The following is a 21,039-nucleotide window of genomic DNA, read 5'->3' on the forward strand; positions in this document are numbered from 1 at the left end:
TGAGATACATAACAATTCCATACAGCAGGAGAGATTGGAAAAAAAAAACTTAAAGCAAATGAGCAGACAATGGAAAAATTAGTCAAAGAATGGGAACAGATGAAAATAGAAGTCTATGATAAGATCAACAGAAACAACTTAAGAATCATTAGAGTCCCAGAGACCCAGGAAGAAAATTTCCAGGAAGAATCAACGGTCAAGAACATCATTAAAGAGAAATTTCCAGAGCTAAAGAATATATGTGATCAAATCCTGCATGCCCGAAGAGTACCAACCAAAAGAGACCCCAGAAAAACCACCCCAAGACACATCCTAGTCACAATGACAAATCCCACAGATAGAGACAGAATTCTGAAAACAGCAAGATCAAAAGGGGAAATCACGTTCAAGCAAGCTTCCCTGAGATTTACAGCAGACCTGTCACCAGAAACACTCAATGCCAGAAAGCAGTGGTGGGATATTGTGACAAGACTGAATGAAATGAATGCTTCACCCAGAATACTATACCCAGCAAAACTCACTTTCCGGTTTGACGGAAGAATACATGGCTTCACAGACAAAAAACAGCTCAGAAACTTCACAGACACAAAACCAGTCTTAAGAGAAAAACTGAAAGACCTAATCTAAGACAAGACTACCCAAAAGACACACCAAATTTTGAAATAAAGATGGCGATAAATCCCAGGACAATTCTTTCTCTCAACGTCAATGGACTAAATGCACCAGTTAAGAGACACAGAGTGGCTAAATGGATCAAAAAACTCAATCCAACCTTCTGCTGCCTACAAGAAACGCACCTGAATAGTCAGAACAAACATAGACTCAAAATAAAAGGCTGGAGAAAAATTATCCAAGAAAACACCCATAAAAAAGCTGGAGTGGCCATACTAATATCAGATAATGCAAACTTTATACTCAGGAAGGTTGTAAGGGACAAAGATGGACATTTTATATTAATCAAGGGGTACGTAGAGCAGGAAGAATTCACTTTCCTAAACATATATGCACCGAATGAGGGGCCAGCAAAATATTTAATACAACTGTTGACAAATCTGAAAAATAATATCAACAACAACACAATAATTGTGGGGGACCTTAACACGGCTTTGTCAACACTGGACAGGTCAACCAGACTGAAACCCAACAAGAATATACTAGACCTGAGGAGAGAAATGGAAGAAAGAGGCCTAGTGGATATATATAGGACACTCCATCCCCAGAAACCTGGATACACATTCTTCTCCAATGTACATGGGACATTCTCCAGGATAGACTACATGCTGGCACATAAAACATACCTCCATAAGATCAAGAGGATAGAAATTTTGCAGACTACCTTTGCTGACCACAAGGCTCTGAAATTATTTGTGAACTCCAAAGGGACTCAGAAGAAACACTTTAACACCTGGAAGTTAAACAGCCTCATGCTCAGTAACCAGTTGGTCCGAGATGAAATCAAGGAAAAAATCAAAAGGTTCCTGGAAACAAATGACAATAAAGACACAAACTATCAGAACTTATGGGACACAGCAAAAGCAGTACTGAGAGGAAAATTTAGAGCTTTGCAAGCACACATCAGGAAGGAAGAAGGAGCTTACCTGAGTAGCTTAATGACACAGCTAATAGAACTAGAAAATGCTCAACAAAAGGACCCAAGGATAGGAAGACAGAAGGAAATAACAAAGCTGAGAGCAGAAATCAATGAAGTGGAAACTCAAAAAACAATCCGAAAGATCAACGAAAGCAGAAGTTGGTTCTTTGAAAAAATAAACAAGATTGATAGACCACTGGCAAACCTAACAAAGAAAGAGAGAGAGAGAAACTTGATAACTCGTATCAGAAATGAAAAAGGAGAGATTACTACTGATATGACAGAGATTCAAAGGGTAATCAGAAACTACTTTGAAAAACTCTACACCACTAAAAATGAGAACCTGGAAGAAATGGATAAATTCTTGGACTCTTATAATCTTCCACGGTTGAAGGAAGAGGATGTAGCATATCTAAACACCCCCATCACCATTGATGAAATTAAAACAGTAATCAAATGTCTGCCGAAAAACAAAAGCCCAGGTCCAGATGGATTCACTAATGAATTCTATCAAACTTTCCAAGAGGAACTACTGCCAATCTTGGCAAGACTCTTTCATGAAATTGAACAAACAGAAAAACTTCCAAATAGCTTTTATGAAGCCAACATCACCTTGATACCTAAACCAGAGAGAGACGCTACTAAAAAAGGAAATTACAGACCAATATCACTGATGAATGCAGATGCAAAGATCCTCAACAAAATCCTGGCAAATAGGATTCAATGCCTCGTTAAAAAGATCATCCACTACGATCAAGTAGGTTTCATCCCAGGAATGCAAGGCTGGTTTAACATCTGTAAATCTATCAACATAATACACAACATCAATAACAAGAAAAATAAAAACCACATGATCATATCAATAGATGCAGAGAAAGCATTTGATAAGGTCCAACACCCATTCTTGATCAAAACTCTCAGCAAGATGGGAATGGAGGGAACCTTTCTCAATATAGTGAAGGCCATCTACCACAAGCCAGTGGCAAATATTATCCTCAATGGAGAAAAACTGAAAGCCTTCCCTCTAAATTCTGGCACAAGACAAGGCTGTCCTCTCTCACCACTCCTATTCAACATAGCACTGGAAGTACTTGCTATAGCGATTAGGCAAGAAAAAGATATCAAGGGAATCCAGATAGGAAAGGAAGAAGTCAAGCTCTCACTGTTTGCAGATGACATGATACTCTACTTAGAAAACCCTAAAGACTCTATCAAAAAGCTTCTAGAAACAATAGACTCATATAGCAAGGTGGCAGGCTACAAAATTAACACACAAAAATCAATGGCCTTTCTATACACCAATAGTAATAAGGATGAAATGGGCATTAAGAAAACAACCCCATTCACAATAGTGCCACACAAACTCAAATATCTTGGAATCAACTTGACTAAATATGTGAAGGACCTATACAAAGAAAACTATAAAACTCTGCTCCAAGAAATAAGAGAGGACACACGGAAATGGAAACGCATACCCTGCTCATGGATTGGCAGGATTAACATCATCAAAATGGCAATACTCCCCAAGGCATTATACAGATTTAATGCCATCCCTCTAAAGATACCCATGACATTCTTCAAAGAAGTGGATCAGACACTTTTGAAATTCATTTGGAACAATAAACACCCTCGAATAGCTAAAGCAATCATTGGGAAAAAGAATATGGGAGGAATTACTTTCCCCAACTTTAAACTGTACTACAAAGCAATAGTTATCAAAACAGCATGGTATTGGAATAAGGACAGGTCCTCAGATCAGTGGAATAGGTTTGAATACTCAGAAAATGTTCCCCAGACATACAACCACCTAATTTTTGATAATGGAGCAGGAAATCCTGAATGGAGCAGGGAAAGCCTCTTCAACAAGTGATGTTGGCACAATTGGATAGCCACTTGCAAAAAATTGAACTTAGACCCCCAGCTAACATCATGTACGAAGGTAAAATCCAAATGGATTAAAGACCTCGATATCAGCCCCAAAACCATAAGCTATATAGAACAGCACATAGGCAAAACACTCCAGGACATTACAGGCATCTTCAAGGAGGAAACTGCACTCTCCAAGCAAGTGAAAGCAGAGATTAACAGATGGGAATATATTAAACTGAGAAGCTTCTGCACCTCAAAGGAAATAGTGCCAGGATACAAGAGCCACCCACTGAGTGGGAGAAACTATTCACCCAATACCCATCAGATAAGGGGCTAATCTCCAAAATATACAAGGCACTGACAGAACTCTACAAGAAAAAAACATCTAACCCCATCAAAAAATGGGGAGAAGAAATGAACAGACACTTTGACAAAGAAGAAATACACATGGCCAAAAGACACATGGAAAAATGTTCCACATCACTAATCATCAGGGAGATGCAAATCAAAACAACGATGAGATACCACCTCACACCCCAGAGAATGGCACAGATCACAAAGAATGAGAATCAACAGTGTTGGCGGGGATGTGGAGAGAAAGGAACTCTTATCCACTGCTGGTGGGAATGCCGTCTAGTTCAACCTTTATGGAAAGCGATATGGAGATTCCTCCAAAAACTGGAAATCGAGCTCCCATACGATCCAGCTATACCACTCCTAGGAATATACCCTAGGAACACCAAAATACAATACAAAACCCCTTCCTTACACCTATATTCATTGCAGCACTATTTACCATAGCAAGACTCTGGAAACAACCAAGATGCCCTTCAACAGACGAATGGCTAAAGAAACTGTGGTACATATACACAATGGAATATTATGCAGCTGTCAGGAGAGATGAAGTCATGAAATTTTCCTATACATGGATGTACACGGAATCTATTATGCTGAGTGAAATAAGTCAGAGAGAGAGAGAGAAAAACGCAGAATGGTCTCACTCATCTATGGGTTTTAAGAAAATTGAAAGACACCCTTGTAATAATAATTTTCAGACACAAAAGAGAAAAGAGCTGGAAGTTCCAGCTCACCTCAGGAAGCTCACCACAAAGAGTGATGAGTTTAGTTAGGGAAATAACTACATTTTGAACTGTCCTAATAATGAGAATGTATGAGGAAAATGGAGAGCCTGTCTAGAGTACAGGCGGGGGTTGGGTGGGGCGAAGGGAGACTTGGGACATTGGTGATGGGAATGTTGCACTGGTGATGGGTGGTGTTCTTTACATGACTGAAACCCAAACACAATCATGTATGTAATTAAGGTGTTTAAATAAATTAAAAAAATGTTTCTGCATACCCTACATTAACTCAAAGAGGTATTAATAAGCTCGAAGTTAGCCTGATATAATCAAATTAAATTTAATTTTTCACTTTAGCTAACTGGTATTTATTTCTTTACATCATGCATTTTAAGTATTAGCCAAAGTGCTATTTGTAAATTACTTCATCACTGGTAGAATTTTACAATTCCTAATATAGTTAAAAAATATTTGTGTTGGCTAAAATATAAAGACTTGATTACTTGAAATTTTCCTCTAATGTGTCAAAGAATCTGTTTCAAAAGTAGTTTCAAAAGATAAGCCATAGTATGGATTGGTGCCTACTTTGACTTCAATACAACATTATTCAGTAAATATAGCATTACTCATTGTTGATTCCATTTATCAGAGATTTCTCCATTCACAACAACAGATCAGATTTTTCCTTCTATCAGAGGAGGGAACACTGAATAAAGGTTTCAGATTTAGGATTCAGGAAGGGATAGAAAGGAGGATGATTAAAGAGTCAATCTATATTCATTGCAGTGCTATTTACAATAACCAGACTCTGGAAACAACCAAGATACCCTTCAACAGATGAATGGCTAAAGAAGCTGTTGTACTTATACACAATGGAATATTATGTAGCTATTAGGAAGATGAAGTCATGAAATTTTCATATACATGGATGTACATGAAATCTATTATGCTGAGTGAAATAAGTCAGAGGGAGAGAGATAGACACAGAATAGTCTCACTCATCTATGGGTTTTAGAAAAATTAAAGACATTACTGTAATAAGGCCCAGAGACAATAGTGTTAAGGGCTGGAAGGGCCATAGGATCTGCTCACAATTTGAAGCTCACCACAGAGAGTGGTGAATGCTGTTAAAAAAATAACTACACTAACAACTAGCATGACAACGGTAAAGAATGAGAGAAGTAGAATGCCTGTTTCGAATACAGGCAGGGGATGGGAAGGAGGGAGTGGGGCATTGGGTGTGGGAATTTTGCACTGATGAAGGAAGGTGTTCTTTTTGTGACTGAAACCCAACTATAAGCATGCATGTAATCATGGTGCTTAAATATGATTGAACCTGAGCTTGCCATATGATCCCCTGAGCTTGCCAGGAGCAATTTCTGAGAGTAGAACTAGGAACAATCCCTGAGTGCTACTGGGTGTGGTCCAATCCCCCCCAAAATGTCTTATTACAACAAGACTTATCAAGTTGTTAATAATACAGTCATTCCAGGCATTAAAATTTTCACACACCAAATCCACCACCAGTGTGATTTCCCTTCACCAGTGTTCCCAATCACCCACCCACCTACAACCATAACCTGCTTCCATGCAGAGACAAATAAATTTACTTCATATTGTTTGTCAAAACTTAGATAAACAAGGATACATTTGAAATAATTGCTCTATCTCTCCATGATATTACTAAAGTCAGTGTCTAAGGATTTACTGGGTTGTAGCTGGTACTAGTTGAGCCTTATGTGTTACTATTTAGATTCACTGAGCTTTGTAGATTACTGTGTAACTTTATCATCAGATTTCCTATATCACTAAGCTGACACTACTATACAATTTTGAGGAGTCCGTGTGTCCTAGAATTTATATATCTGAAACTAATTTGTTCTTATGGGGCTAAAAATGCTGGACTTTTTTGAAATTGGATTGTACCAAGCCCTACACTACACCCACTCAACTGTCACCAAAAATACAGCAGCCTTTGTCCATACCTGACAGCTTCCTGACCAAAAAAAAAAAAAAAAAAAAAAAAAAAATAGCCCAGTTCCTTTAGTAAGCTCCAAAAGAAAATAATGGCAGTTAAACTTCCCAGGTCTGGTCTGGGCTGATACTTTGGGGGCCTTCTTAGAGGGAAGGGGGCAGATTCTCCTTCTGTGTAAACCACAGCAGCCCAGCATCACACTTACATCCTCTGCCAGAAATGGCCTACCTCTGTGACTTAACCTTATCAAACTGACAAACCACAAAAATTATATTTCTTATTCAAAGTCACTCTTTGGTCCTATTTAACGGAAGATACATAGCCACTTTTTCTTGGTACCCATGGTCACAAAAATATTAGATACTTGGAGGCAGCCATACTTAATTTCATGAGACCCACCAGATAATAGTGAGGTATTATAGAATTCAGGAGTTCCTCTCTTACTCATTGATTGACCCCTCCACAGGATCTCCTAAACAGGAGAGGTTGCTGAAAATGTCAAACTTGGTGAGCGGAAACATGTCTTATCAACAGAACAGAATTTCAATTTCACTTTGGATAGAGAAGCATTTTATCTCTAGAGGTAAATGTGAAACAGTCTCCTCTCATCCCCTTCACAGTCTCTTTCTTACCTCTCATCTCAAATCAAGGACAAAAGAGAAAACATGAAATTAAAGTCTCCTTTTTGAAGTCAAGTGTGTAAATTGAGAGCAGGGACTTGGGGAAGCAGAAATGTGATTCTGAATCAAGTCCTAGAAAAATCAGAAACTGCAGAGTTTTTCCCATTTCATCCTTCAAAATTAGATGTTGTATGTTACCATGCTTTTACTTATCAAATATGACTTGTGAAGTACCAAGTCTTTATTTCCCAAGGATGTTATTATAGATTATCTCATATTTCAGTTAGCCAGGTATTTGTGTTTATCATGGGATAATTAAGGCTCTGCATGCATTATCCCAACTGCAGTATGCTATAACCATATTTACTCTGCTTCTTTTCATAGATGAGAAAAAAGAGACCCAAAGAGGATGGAGAACATTACTTAAAAGTCACCTAGTAATGAGGGAGAACAGAGATTCAAAATCAAGTCTTTCAGATTTCAAATCATCCCTTATCCACCCTTTTCTCAAACTGATAATATTCAGCAAAGTTGAGGATTCTGGCATTGGTTTTTGTTTTTTTTGGGCCATACCTGGCAGCATTCAAGGGTTACTCTTGGCTTTGCACTCAGAAATTACTCCTGGCAGGCTCGGGGGACGATATGGGATGCCAGGAATCAAACCCGGGTCTGTCCTGGGTCGGCCATGTGCGAGGCAAATGCCCTACCACTGTGCTATGGCCCCAGCCTCAGAAAGGAATTCTTATCTCTTCACTGGCACATGCTAAATAAGGCACCTTTTCATTATTCCATTGGGTAATAATCTTCTAAGTAATTTAATAATAATTCATAATAGAATAGATTATTTTTAAATTATAATTTTGCATAATCAAGGGGAAAATAATAAATGCTGATTAAAATGCATAGAAGTTAGAATCCTTATATACTGCTGAGTAGAAATATAAAATAATCTAATTGCTTTCTTTATCAAGAGGACAAATCATGTTAATTAAAATGCCAGAAGTTCGAGTCCTTATATATATATACTACTGAGTAAAAGTATAAAATAATGCAATTGCTTACTTTATTCTTTTGGGTTTTCAGACCATACACTATGGTGCTTAGAGCTTACTCCGAGCTCTATATTTCTTGTGGTATTTGGGGTACCAATTGCAGTGCTGCATATAAGTATGGAAACAGGGTCAGTCACTGTATATAGTCACTGTATAATCTCTCTGTCCTTGTGAAGTTTCTTTTAAAGACTACATGACAACTTCTTTTATTTGTTTTTATGTTGTTTCTTTATTCCCACCACGAATACCCCTCATCTCCCTCCTCCCATGCCCCTGCCTATATTCGAAACAGGCATTCTACTTCTCTCATTCATTAACATGTGACAACTTCTTTAAAGGTTAAGTAAGAGTTACTATTTTAACTAGAAATCACAGTCTTTGACAATTAAATTTAAAACTCTATGTCTGAGCAAAAACTTCTTGTATGTTGACATTTACAGCAGTGTAGCAAAAACACAAATGTCCATCAACTGATTAATAGATAAGCAAAATGTGGTAGTTTCACACAATGTAATACTACTCAGCAGTAAAATGGAATGAAGTACCAATAGTGAAGTACCTAAAAATACATGCCCCAAAATGGCATGCCTTATAAAAGAAATAAGTCATAAAATGAACACGTTTTATGATTCCATTTGTAAATGTCCAAAATATGAAAATTCATAGAGATAGAAAGTAGATCAAGGCAAGAAATGGTGACAATGAAAGAATTAAAGTTTTGTTATATTTATCAAAAACAATATATATTATATTACTATATCATATATCATATTATTTTATATATAAGCTATATATATATGAAGATATATATATTCCAAAATTAAGTCTGGTGATGATTACATAACTACAATTATCCTAAAAACATTGAATAGTGTGATTTAAATGAATGACTTATAAATATGTGACTTACATCTCAATAAGGTTATTACATATTTATATTAGAATAAGCCACAAAACTCATTATACACTCAAGGCATATCTATTGAATGAATGTATCAAAATACTGTTTAGGAAATAATAGTTCTTAATTTATATTGAAATAAATCTCTGTGGACTGCATAGTACTTATGTATAACAATGTTAAATGATGCAGATTCAATTGTTTCTGGATTTAAATTCTAAAAATTACAGATACCCCAAAAGTGTTGAATAATAGGTCACAGAGGTAAGAGTTTGGAAATAGTTCAACTATGCAGGAATCCTTTATCCCAACAACAGCAACTCTGGTGAGAGATCATTGGTGAATTACTGACAATCAGGATGCCACTGAGTATTAACTGCTCTCTGTTCACCCTTATAGAGCAAAACCAGAGAAATTCTTGTGTGACTCCAGGGTCACCAGCTAATGGAGATGTTATTTAGGTTCTGGCATAAAGGAAGATAAACTCCTTTGTTACTAGAAAACCACCCTAGACAAATTTGTGATAGCCTCTATCTATGTATGGCCAATTTCAATATCAGATAAAGAATAGAGGAAAGAATGGAACCAACAAATTCCAGAGTAAAACCAGAAATCAGGGAACACACAAATAATAAAACAGGTAGGACATTTACCTTATACACAAGCAATTGAGTTTGATCCCCCCAACAATGCATATGATACTCCAAGCCCCACCACAAGTGATCTCTGAACACAAAGATAGGAGTAAGCTCTAAGCCAGGTGTGGTCTCAAAATAAAAAATTAGGGGCTGGATAGCAGAGTGGTAGGGTGTTTGCCTTGCACACAGATGACCTGGGACAAACCCAGTTTGGATCTTTGGCATCCCATATGGTCCCATGAGCCTGCCAGGAGTGATTTCTGAGCGCAGATCTTAGAGTAACCCCTGAGCGCTGCTGGGTGTGACCCACCCCCCAAAAAAATTCCAGCAAAACATAAATCAATATTTAGGGAGAGAAGGGACATGGAACAAAAAGAAATATTAACTTGAGATCCTGCTAGAGAATAACTTGATTGTTATGGGTTAAAAAAAGGAAAAATAAAAGTTTCAAGTGTTGAGTGCATTGAAGAAACAGAGCAGAGTGTAAGCAGATTTAGCACCATAACAAATAAAGTCAATAAATAAATTCAAGAATTTAGCATTGTCTTCTTCATATGAGAAGTAAAAAAAATCCCAAGGGTACTTTATAACACATACATTTTATAACATTTTAATTCTGAGACTTTGATTTACAAAAGTTTCTTTGGAGGGCCCTGAGCTAAAGTGGAAGTTAAAAATATGGAACAAGGGGCCGGAGAGATAGAAGGGAGGTAAGGCGTTTGCCTTTCATGCAGAAGGACTGTGGTTCAAATCCTGGCATCCCATAAGGTCCCCTGTGCCTGCCAGGGGCGACTTCTGAGTATACAGCCAGGAGTAACCCCTGAGCACTGGTGGGTGTGACCCAAAAACCAAAAAAAAAAAAAAAAAAAAAAAATGGAACAAGGGGCCCGGCAAGGTGGCGCTAGAGATAACGTGTCTGCCCTGCAAGCGCAGCCAAGGAAGGACCTCGGTGGCAGCCCATATGGTCCCCCCCAAGCCAGGGGCAATTTCTGAGCGCTTTAGCCAGGAGTAACCCCTGAGCATCAAACGGGTGTGGCCCCCAAAAATATGGAACAAACTATTAAAAAAACTATTAAAAATTTATTTGAGACAAAAAGGATTCCAAAAAAACATGAACTGAAAGAAAGCACTGATTCACATTTCAAGGGATACTTGAATTTAAACCTTGAATAAAACAAAACGCAAACTATGTGGTGAGACACTCCTTGTACAAAGGATATATAAAACTTCTACATGTTTATTTTCATCCATTTATAAAATAATTCTAAGAGATACATATTTTACAAGTGAGAAAAAAACCATAGTTCCTAGAAATTCAGCAAATTCTCCAGCTGTGTCGTTGCCACACAACAGGAACATGGTAGGGGTAAGATTTAATGTAACTACATTTTCTCCACCTTCACAATTTTCCTCACTATTATGTACCTTTTAAATTAAAACTATAATCACTTTGACATTTGTATACAACCTTTTGAAATAAAAGAATAACATTTTTGAAGGAGAAGAAATATCACCATCAACCATAAACAGAAAAGACCAAGAGAGTAACATTAGGGCAGTAGACTTTAAAACATCTGACTGTGTCTCAATGAGAAATGTAATTATGAAATGTTGGCAAAGCAGAAACAATGGTAACTACAATGACATCTACTCCCTTCAGACCTACAGTTTCTGATTTATTTTGATTTGTCAGTAATTAAAAAGTATGTCCAGTAAGATAAGATTTTTGAATATTTTAGGATGAAACCTCTCTTAACATTACTGGGTATCTTATACTATGAATATTAATACATAGAAGTATAGTTTGAGGAGCCCTGATCCCCTGAGACTGCCAGGAATTATTTCTGAGCACAGAGCCAAGAGTAACCCCTGAGTGCCACCAGATATGACCCAAAACCAAAATACAAAACAAAACAAGAACAAAATCCCCAGAAATATAATTTGTGGTTCATTAATACTTGCCATAACTAATGAAGAAAACCAAGATAAAATATGTAATAATAACAATAAGTCTTCCTTTGGAATGAATAAAATTTTCAGACTGTTTCGTTTTAATGAAGGGAGAAACCCATCTAGCTAAGTTCCTCTTTCTCATTTAAATAGGTAATAAAGGTGAAATATTCCTGTGTTTAGGGTTCCCAGGAAAAGGTCCCTTGCTCTTGTAAATTCTCTGAATCCTCAGCAAATAGTAGCCATCACCTAAAGAGCCTACAGGCTACAATCATTTGAACAAAATATTAGGCATCTTGTTGGCTCCTCCAATACCAAAACAGAGTGAAGTTCCAATCTACTTTCTGTCTCAAACGATGAGGTAGGGAACCTCCACTAAAGACTTGTCTCTCTTCTATCTGTAAAAGATGGTTCCAAGTAGTTCATCCCTAGAGATCTCTCTAGCCTGAGATATTTAGAAACCCTGGATCTTTCTGATAACTTGTCTTACTGGTTTCCTCACAAGTACCTGTTTTCTGGTCACTGTGCCATCCACAGGATCCACGTATTCAAAGCTGTCTGTCTTTGCCACACTGTAGACATTGTTTCCCACAGCAAACTGTTGGCCAGTGAAGGACTTGTCTGTCACAAGGGCCTCCAGATCTCTCATGATGTAATAGGTTGTCTTGGGTTCTAGACCCTCATAATCAAACCTGGTTTGGGAAGGAAGAAAATAGAATGAATACAAACCTCTTCAGAGAATCAGAGATTGTGCAGACCCCATATATATATACACACATATATACATATATATATGTATACACACACATACACACACACATATATATATACACATACACGTATGTATTGGTCAGAGAATTTCACAGAAGAGTATCCTGACCAGTCTGTCAACTTTCCCTGTTGCTTCCAAGGTAATCCTCACATAACAGCTGAAAAGACCTTGTAAAAAATTGAACCATATCTGTACTTTCTTTAAATCTTTCCAAAACATTTCTATTACATTGAGAACAAGACTCAAAATCCCCTAAACAATCTATAATATGCTGTGGAATTTTACCCTGACAACTCCTTGACTTTATCCTACTTTGGTCAACAATCACACTGCTTCAGCCACACTAGCTGAGATGCACCTTTGGGAGACTGCCTCTTCCCTATTTCTGGGTTTTTGCCCAGGCTCTTTGTTTCTTCTGTCTGGAGTTTTTGTTCCAGCTACTCAAATAACGAGTGATTCTTTTTCTTTCTTTCTTTTTTTTTTTTTATAAAGTGGCTGTCTGTAAGGTCTCTTTCCCTCTATCTCCCTTGATCTCACATATTTTTCTTTGACTCATATGCCAAACTGTATTGAACTTGTTTGTATATGTGTTTATTGATTTGACTATCTTGCCCATGAAAACTTTGTTTATGATAAGTAGTGAAACAAAAAAATAGGAGTATTAAAAAAAGGAAATAAAGAGGAATTAATGTAGGCAAAAAGAAGATGGGCCAGAAAGTCAATACAAATCAAGCCATCATATGCTCTTTCCTTGCAAGTAGTCAACCCAGTTCAATTCTCAGCACCACTGAGTACTTCTAAAAGTGATTCCTGAGCCCAGGGCCAAAAAAAAAAAAAAAGACCTGGGGAATGACCAGATGTTCCTACTCCTGCCTCCAACAAAGAACAAAAAGCTCTGGGACAGAGAAATAGTAAGGTACTTGTCTTGCATGCAGCAGAACCACATAGTCCCTAGGTACTAATCATAGAGCAGGAAGGAAGGAAGGAAGGAAGGAAGGAAGGAAGGAAGGAAGGAAGGAAGGAAGGAAGGAAGGAAGGAAGGAAGGAAGGAAGGAAGGAAGGAAGGAAGGAAGGAAGGAAGGAAGGAAGGAAGGAAGGAAGGAAGGAAGGAAGGAAGGAAGGAAGGAAGGAAGGAAGGAAGGAAGGGAAAGGAAAGGAAAGGAGGGAGGGAGGAAGGAAGGAAAAGAGGGAGGGAGGGAGACAAGATAAGAAGCTCAGTGTATTAAAACTGTTCTGGCAATTTGAAAGAAATATCACAATTATTCACTTTTAAAAATATCTCCTTGGCTTACTCTTCAACCCCATGTTCTCCTTTGAACACATATCTCACTTGTCTTTGTTTTTGTGCTGCTGTGTTCTTTTGAACACATTTCTCTTCTTTCCTCTCATATCATTCTGAGAAAATTTTAATAAAAATAAACTACTTTATTTCATCAAAAGATTTTTTTCTGTCCACAATAGGGTTCAATGGGGCTGGGGGGTTATTAAGGGTGGAATTCAGGGAAGAAATTGTACATATAAAACCTTAAAATAATACCTATTCCATTGGGTGTAAAATATGAAAATTCATACCAAGTAATTGGCACAGCAATAGATAATAGTACTCAATATTTTAAATTATTTTATTCTTAGTCATAGCCAGGAAGAAACTGTTGGATATTTGATGAGGTTGAAGAGTCTGACTGAAACCTAACAATATACCCAGGAAAGTCATTTTAAGGGGAAGCTTTAAGAAGGGCAGCAGAATTCATGTGGTTATAGTGGGATTTCAATTTGTCACTGTGGCATAAAGGAAGTGAATCCAGAGCTGAGTAAAAGAAGAAAGATCTCCAAAATTGTTACTTTTCTCTCACCCTTAACATTTTAAGATTTAAACAAACATAAAGGTCTTATTTAAAATGAAGAAAATGGAATGATAACAGTGGGTTCCTTGTCTCTATATCTCTTTTTATTTTCTCAATCTACAGAAGGTAAGGTATTTCTCCTCCATCTCAAACAAAATAAGAAAGAACTCTATCATCGTGCTCCTTCTCAGCAACATAGTAAATACCTTTAAAGAAAATTTTGATAGAAGGTGAAGATCTAACCCAAAGGATAAGCTAAGAGGGTTTATTCAAAAATAGAAAAAAATGGGGGCTGGAGAGATAGCATGAAGGTAGGGCATTTGCCTTGCATGCAGAAGGATGGTGGTTCAAATCCCAGCATCCCTTATGGTCCCCCGAGCCTGCTAGGAGCGATTTTTGAGCATAGAGCCAGGAGTAACCCCTGAGTGCTGCTGGGTGTGACCCCCCCACAAAAAAACAAAGCTCCCCCAAAAAAGAAATAGAAATCATGTCATTAAAAGAGATTAAAAATTGATTAATAAACCCACTAATATGACATTCGTGATGTCTATCACTGAAGTAATGTGACAAGTCTGCTCAATTCTTTTTATACAAGTAAAACTATTATTACTAGTACTACTTCTACCACCAGCAGCATTGCTTCTATTACTGCTGCTGCTGCTGTGTCTACTACTACTATTATCACCACCACTACTACTATCACCACCACCACCACTACTACTACTACTACTACTACCAGTATCACCTCTATTATTGCTGCTGTGCCTACTACTACTATCACCACCACCACTATTACCACTACCACCATCACCACCACCACCACCACTACCAACACTGCTGTTGCTGCTGCTACTACTCCCTGACTGCTTCAAAGAAGCTCCTTCAAGCATCTCTACTACTATTAATATACTTTCTTTTTTGTTGTTGTTGTTTTTTTTGTTTGTTTGTTTGTTTTGGTTTTTGGGTCACACCCAGCAGCACTCAGGGGTTACTCCTGGCTCTACACACAGAAGTCGCTCCTGGAAGGCTCAGGGACCATATGGGATACCGGGATTTGAACCACCATCCATCTGCATGCAAGGCAAATGCCCTACCGCTGTGCTATCTCTCCGGCCCCATAATATACTTTCATGAGTAGAAACTCTTTTTTCTTAATTTTTTTGAGACCACTGTTAATTACAAGTCTTTCATAGTTGTATTCAGGTGTTTAGTGACAGTAAATTTGGGCCATTCTTATCACCAGTGTTGACCTCTCTTCACCAGAGTTCCCAGCATGCATCCCATACTTCCACCTTTAGCCCCCTGGTCTACCAGTGTAATAGGTCCATTTTGTGTTTAGCTTGTTATAATTTGGATCGCTTGATTCTATTGTCATTGATTTTGGCTTGGGTATTTAGATCTGATCTTTTCTTTTTATTATTATTTTTCACTGAATGTTCCTGAGTCAAATTGGCCCCTGGGCCCTATCTCCCCAGACAGACCAAAATGATTCAAGTTCTATGGTTACATGAAAAAGGCAGGAGTCCTTATCTAGATATAAGTAAAATTAAAAGAAGAAAAGAAAAAAATAGGTGGGGAGAGGGATGGTTGTGTTTATTTTTATTTATTTATTTATTTTTGCATAGGCATAGCAAGCATTGGAGAAATTAGAAAGAGGAACGTTGGGGCATTGGTGTTGGGGATGTCCCTTTGGTGAATGGTGGTGTTCTTTATATGACTGAAACCCAACTACAATCATGCTTGTATTCAAATTGTATTAAGACATTAGTAAAGAAAGAAAAAAATCTAAAAAAGAAAGAGGAACTTTCAGTGGAGCAAATCCTCAAAGGTTTACTGATACCAGAAAAATTCTCAGGATTCTCAGAAGATACCATTTGAAGGCTGGTATTATCTCCTCTGTACTAAGAAAAATTTAGCCTAGAAATAACTTTACTTTGAGGCACTGGTCAGCCTGCATTTGCGCAATGCTAAAGGGAATGTTTACCATTCATTCTACCTATCCTCTCCTCCCTTTTACTTTATCTCTGTGATCGTTTTGGCAAAAAATCTGAAACATAATTCAGTATCACATAGGAATTCAAATCTCTGTTGAATGTTATTCTCTAATATGGTATTTGTTATGAAAGAACTAATTGTCATGTAAGCTTTCAGCCACAAAAATGATCTATATTGTAAGTGCACTTATCATAACACTATGTCTTAAAAACACTGGCAGAAAGCTAGATAATCATTCCACAAATTATAAGGAAGACATCCCAAACTCAAACTGATCTTACTAAGCCAAAGGTTGGCAATTATAATATATTTTATCAGATTGAATATTTTGGAACAGTTTTCTGCAATAAAATTTGCTGATAAAGTAATCCTTTGGTTTGCAAAAACAAAAATTAGGCTTTTTTAAAATCACATATAACAAAACCTGTAAAGAAAACAAGATCCCATCTGCATTGAGAACTCTTAGTTCCTATACTCTCAGTAGCCTATAGCCTTCTAAACTAAGCAGGAATAAAAATATTATGGCACTGCTATATTCCTCAGAGCACAGTATTCACTTTGATTATAGTCGTACTAGAAACCTTCCTATTCTCTTATATTTATCAAAGTAAACTAGAAAACTATCTCTTAAAAGAAAAACAATAGGCATATAAAAGAAGACCAAAGTTTTCTATTCTTCAAGATTTTGAGACAGAACTAAATATTCAAACTACTTAATTCTTCATTATCAAAGTAAATGTGCCACCATCTCTTCAGACACAGAGAAACTCTTTGAGACTATCCAAAAACTTTGTCACCCATCTCAAATCCTCTACAGTTACTGTCCTTTCCTTCCCTTGCTCTTTCTGTGCCAATGCTTGGTAAAAGTCCATACACCTGGCAGACCTAAGTGCAATTCCTAATTAATGGCCACACAAGCTTAAGTCTCTACCCCCTTACTTTTTTAACAACAAAATACTGAGACCTTTAACTTTCTACCTACTGACTTTTACCTTTGTTTCTTCTCAGAGCAATATCTTGTTTACTAGTTTCCCCCCCCTAATGGAGTCATAACAAAATTAATTTTAGCAAAATCAACTTCACATCCATTTTATTTTTTAGAAACCCTAGAATATTTTCAAAAATTATTTTTTTGTTTTCTTTGTTGGCTATATCTGATAATGTTGCAAGGTTACTCGTGGCTGGCTCAGTACTTGTGGGTCCCTTGGCTCCTTTAAAGAACATCAGTGTGAGTTTTTTTTAACATTGTTTAGACCACTAGGAAGGAAGGAATACAGGATAGGGAGAGGATGACACAGTCTATCACAACTTTTTTCCTTCTCATTGATAAATACAGGTTGAGAAACAATAGGAAAGCTCCTGGTTTGCTAAAAGGTGCTAAAAGAATATTAAGGTTCTTTGTTCAGAATAAAGAACTCATCCCTCTTAGAATGAGTCATAGTTAAACAATTGTCTTCCCAATTGATACCACCTCTAACTACCTATAGGAGGTGATCTGATACCAGTCTCTCTATCAGATTTTCCTGAATATGACTCTAGACCATTCTAACCACCAGGTTTATGTCTCTAAAAATAGCTCCCCAGGATCCATACAAAGACCCTTATCCACTCACCTGCAATAGTAGTGGCGGCCAAATTTGGCCCAGTGATCTCGGACAATTTCTTCCACACTCTGCTTCCGGGCAGCTATAATAGATAGCCAGACCAAGACAGCCCAGAGGCCATCTTTTTCACGAAGGTGATCAGAGCCTAACAAAAAAACAATACCTGGGAATTAATTCCTGCAGGAAATGTAAAAGAGAAATAAATTACAAAGATCAGCTAGCAAGTGAACATTATATTTAAGTGGTTAGAGATATCTTTTTTCTTTTCCCCCATAGGGATATGCTTATTCAAAAATATACATTCCATGTTTACTTATACTTTCAAAATATGTTTCTGAAATTCAAATAAAATAATATTAAAAATAAAAGTCTTAGAAACTATTGGAAGGAACAAAAAGCAAAGTTGACATAAGATTTGCCAATAGTACCATTCATTCATTTAATCATTTTGATTATCACTTAAATCACTTAATCCTTAGGTATGTCAAGCATCAAGTATTAGTTCTCAGTATTAGAAACACAGGGATGCAGACTCCATCCCAGGAACAACATAATGACCAAGACCACCAACTACAGAAGGTGGATTAAAACGACACTGAAGAAGCAGAACTGCTAGAACCACAAAGAAAGATTTCATAAGCTCCATTCCCTGAGCTGCACAGTCACCAAGATCTCTAGATACAAAGGTCTGATTTTACCATACAAGATGAAGCAGAAGTCTTCCATACACCATGAAGGCACACCGAGGGGAGAGTAAATGATCATGCAAGGAGTTTATAGTTAATCCCATAACAGTATACTTCAGGGGTGGAGAAACCCTGTATCTCCTAGGCCAAAGAAATTCCCTCTACAATATCCCCAATAGTTACTGTGCCTATGAAGGGGGAAATAGAAAAGAAAAAAAAGCACAAAACAATAATTTTTCTACATATTTATTTATCGATTGATCGATTTTTTTGACGTCTTTATTTTGGTGTAGAGATTGAAGTTGATGTCTCCAATATTATTTTATTTTATTTTATATCATTTTATATTATCTTTCTCTTTCTTTTTGCACTCCAGCATGATTTGATTTCAGAACCGAGACTATTGTGTGGTGCTTGTCTTTATTGCTGTAGTGCTCACTGGAAATTTAATTTGATATTTCTTTCTGTATTGTGGTGGTGTTTCAATTGCCTTTTTCACATCCTCTCTCAAACAGAGGTTGAAATCCTCTGGAAGGACTCTGCCTATTTTCAGCATATTTGACTTCTTTTTTTTCTCTTATTTTGTACCCCAATCTATTGCTTTTCTTTCCTTCAAACAAAGCCACGTAACTCGATTTATCTAGCTCTGCTTCTTAAATAGAGGGGGAGACGGGGGAGGGTACCAGGACCAAACAGATATATGATCACTAATAGTGAGTAGGACAAAGAGGGGACCACCTACTCTAGCAGTCCGGGGGGTGATGGTGGGGTATATGGGCTGCAGAAGGGGAACTGGGATGGGGGGAGGACAAATTTGGTGATGGGTATTCCCCTGATTCAATGTTGATATGTACCTAAAATACTACTGTGAAAGATATGTAAGCCATTATGATCAAAATAAAAATTAAAAAAGAAACACAGGGATGAATAAAAGAGCTCTTTTAGGTTGTAGTCATACCTAGTGGTGTCAGGGCTTATTCCAGACTCATTGCTCATAGAACCTTACCTGGCAGGGCTCAGGGGATTGTATAGGGTTCCAGGGATTGAATTTAGGCGAGCCTTGTACAAGGCAAGCACCTTACCATTCACTGTACTAACTCTCCAATTACTTAAAATAGCTCTTTAGTTGTGAAGTTTGATTCAATTAGTTCACTGTAGGCAACAACAACAACAACAACAACAAAAACAAAGAGAATTCTAGGAAGCATCAAATGAGGACAGAACTATAAATAAAATGGACTGTGAGATGTTGCCACAATATGTGACCATAGCTAATATTGTTTAACTTAGCTCATATAATTATAATTCCATGGTTAAAAAGTGCCCCCTTCAAAATATATACATATCCCAAATATTTATTTTTATTGAAACAACTGTGATCTGCAAAGTCTTTTATAGTAGAATTTCAGATATACAATGAGTCAAGGCCCTTCCCACCACCAGTGTCAAACTCCTTCCACCACTGGATCCAGAGTGCATCCTATCCCACCACTCTCTGAGCCCCAGTCTTTCTTTTATTTTCTATTAATTTGGGGATGGGTGGGCCACACCCAATCATGCTCAGGAGTTTCTCCTGGCTCTGTGTTCAGAAATCACTCCTGGCAGGCTTGGGGGCCCATATAGGATGCTGGGCTTGAACCCAGTCCATCCCGGATTGACTGCATGCAAGACAAATGCCCTACCACTGTGCTATTTTTCTGGCCCTCTTTCCTTTTAGTTTTATATAAAAATGCAGGAATATGTGTTAAATAGAGTAATTTGTGTCCCAAGGTTCTATGAGAAAGGTGGGAGCCCCAATTTAAAATATCAGAGATTAAAAATACAATAAAAAGGTGTGTGTGGCTATTGTTGTTGTTTTTTGCATAAGCACAGAAAACTTCTACACAAAGATGATACTAAATCCCATGACAATTATCTCCCTCCACATCAATGGACTAAATGCACCAGTTAAGAGACACAGAGTGGCAAAATGGATCATAAAGCCAAATCCAACATTTTGCCACCTACAAGAAACACATCTGAATAGTCAGAACAAACATAGACTCAAAACCAAAGGTTAGAGGACAATCATCCAAGCACACAACTCCATTAAAAAAGCTAGAGTGTCCATATTAATATCAGATGACACAAACATTAGACTCAGAAAATATAAGGGAGAAGATGGATATATCATAATAATCAAGGAGTATGTACAACAGGAAGAAATCACACCCCTGAACATATACACACCCAATAAAGCACAAGCAAAATATTTAATACAATTGTTGATAAAACTGAAAGAAGATATCAATAGCAACATAATAATAGTGGGAGACCTCACACTACCCTGTCACCCCTTGATAGGTCAATTCTCTCCTGAAAGAGTTCTTCTTTGAGTCAGTTGAATTGTTAATCTATAGATTTCTTAATTTTGCAGGATAGTGACTCCTTGATTTCATTGCTAAACCATTAAGTGTTGGTTTT

The 21,039-nt window shown here is 37.3% G+C and overlaps 1 protein-coding gene across 1 annotated transcript in view; it reads right to left on the reverse strand.

The window, feature by feature from the left end:
• PGM5 (phosphoglucomutase 5) overlaps positions 1–21,039 on the reverse strand; it is a 223,434-nt gene that overhangs the window by 57,982 nt on the left and 144,413 nt on the right. Inside the window, exons 8-9 of the mRNA XM_049770951.1 lie at positions 17,900–18,035; positions 12,184–12,367 (exon numbers count right to left, since the gene is read on the reverse strand). Of these exons, the coding sequence (XP_049626908.1) occupies positions 12,184–12,367; positions 17,900–18,035 (320 nt within the window). The remainder of the gene's footprint in view (positions 1–12,183; positions 12,368–17,899; positions 18,036–21,039) is intronic.

Source organism: Suncus etruscus, chromosome 3 (genome assembly GCF_024139225.1).
Source record: "Suncus etruscus isolate mSunEtr1 chromosome 3, mSunEtr1.pri.cur, whole genome shotgun sequence".
Classification (NCBI taxonomy): domain Eukaryota; kingdom Metazoa; phylum Chordata; class Mammalia; order Eulipotyphla; family Soricidae; genus Suncus; species Suncus etruscus.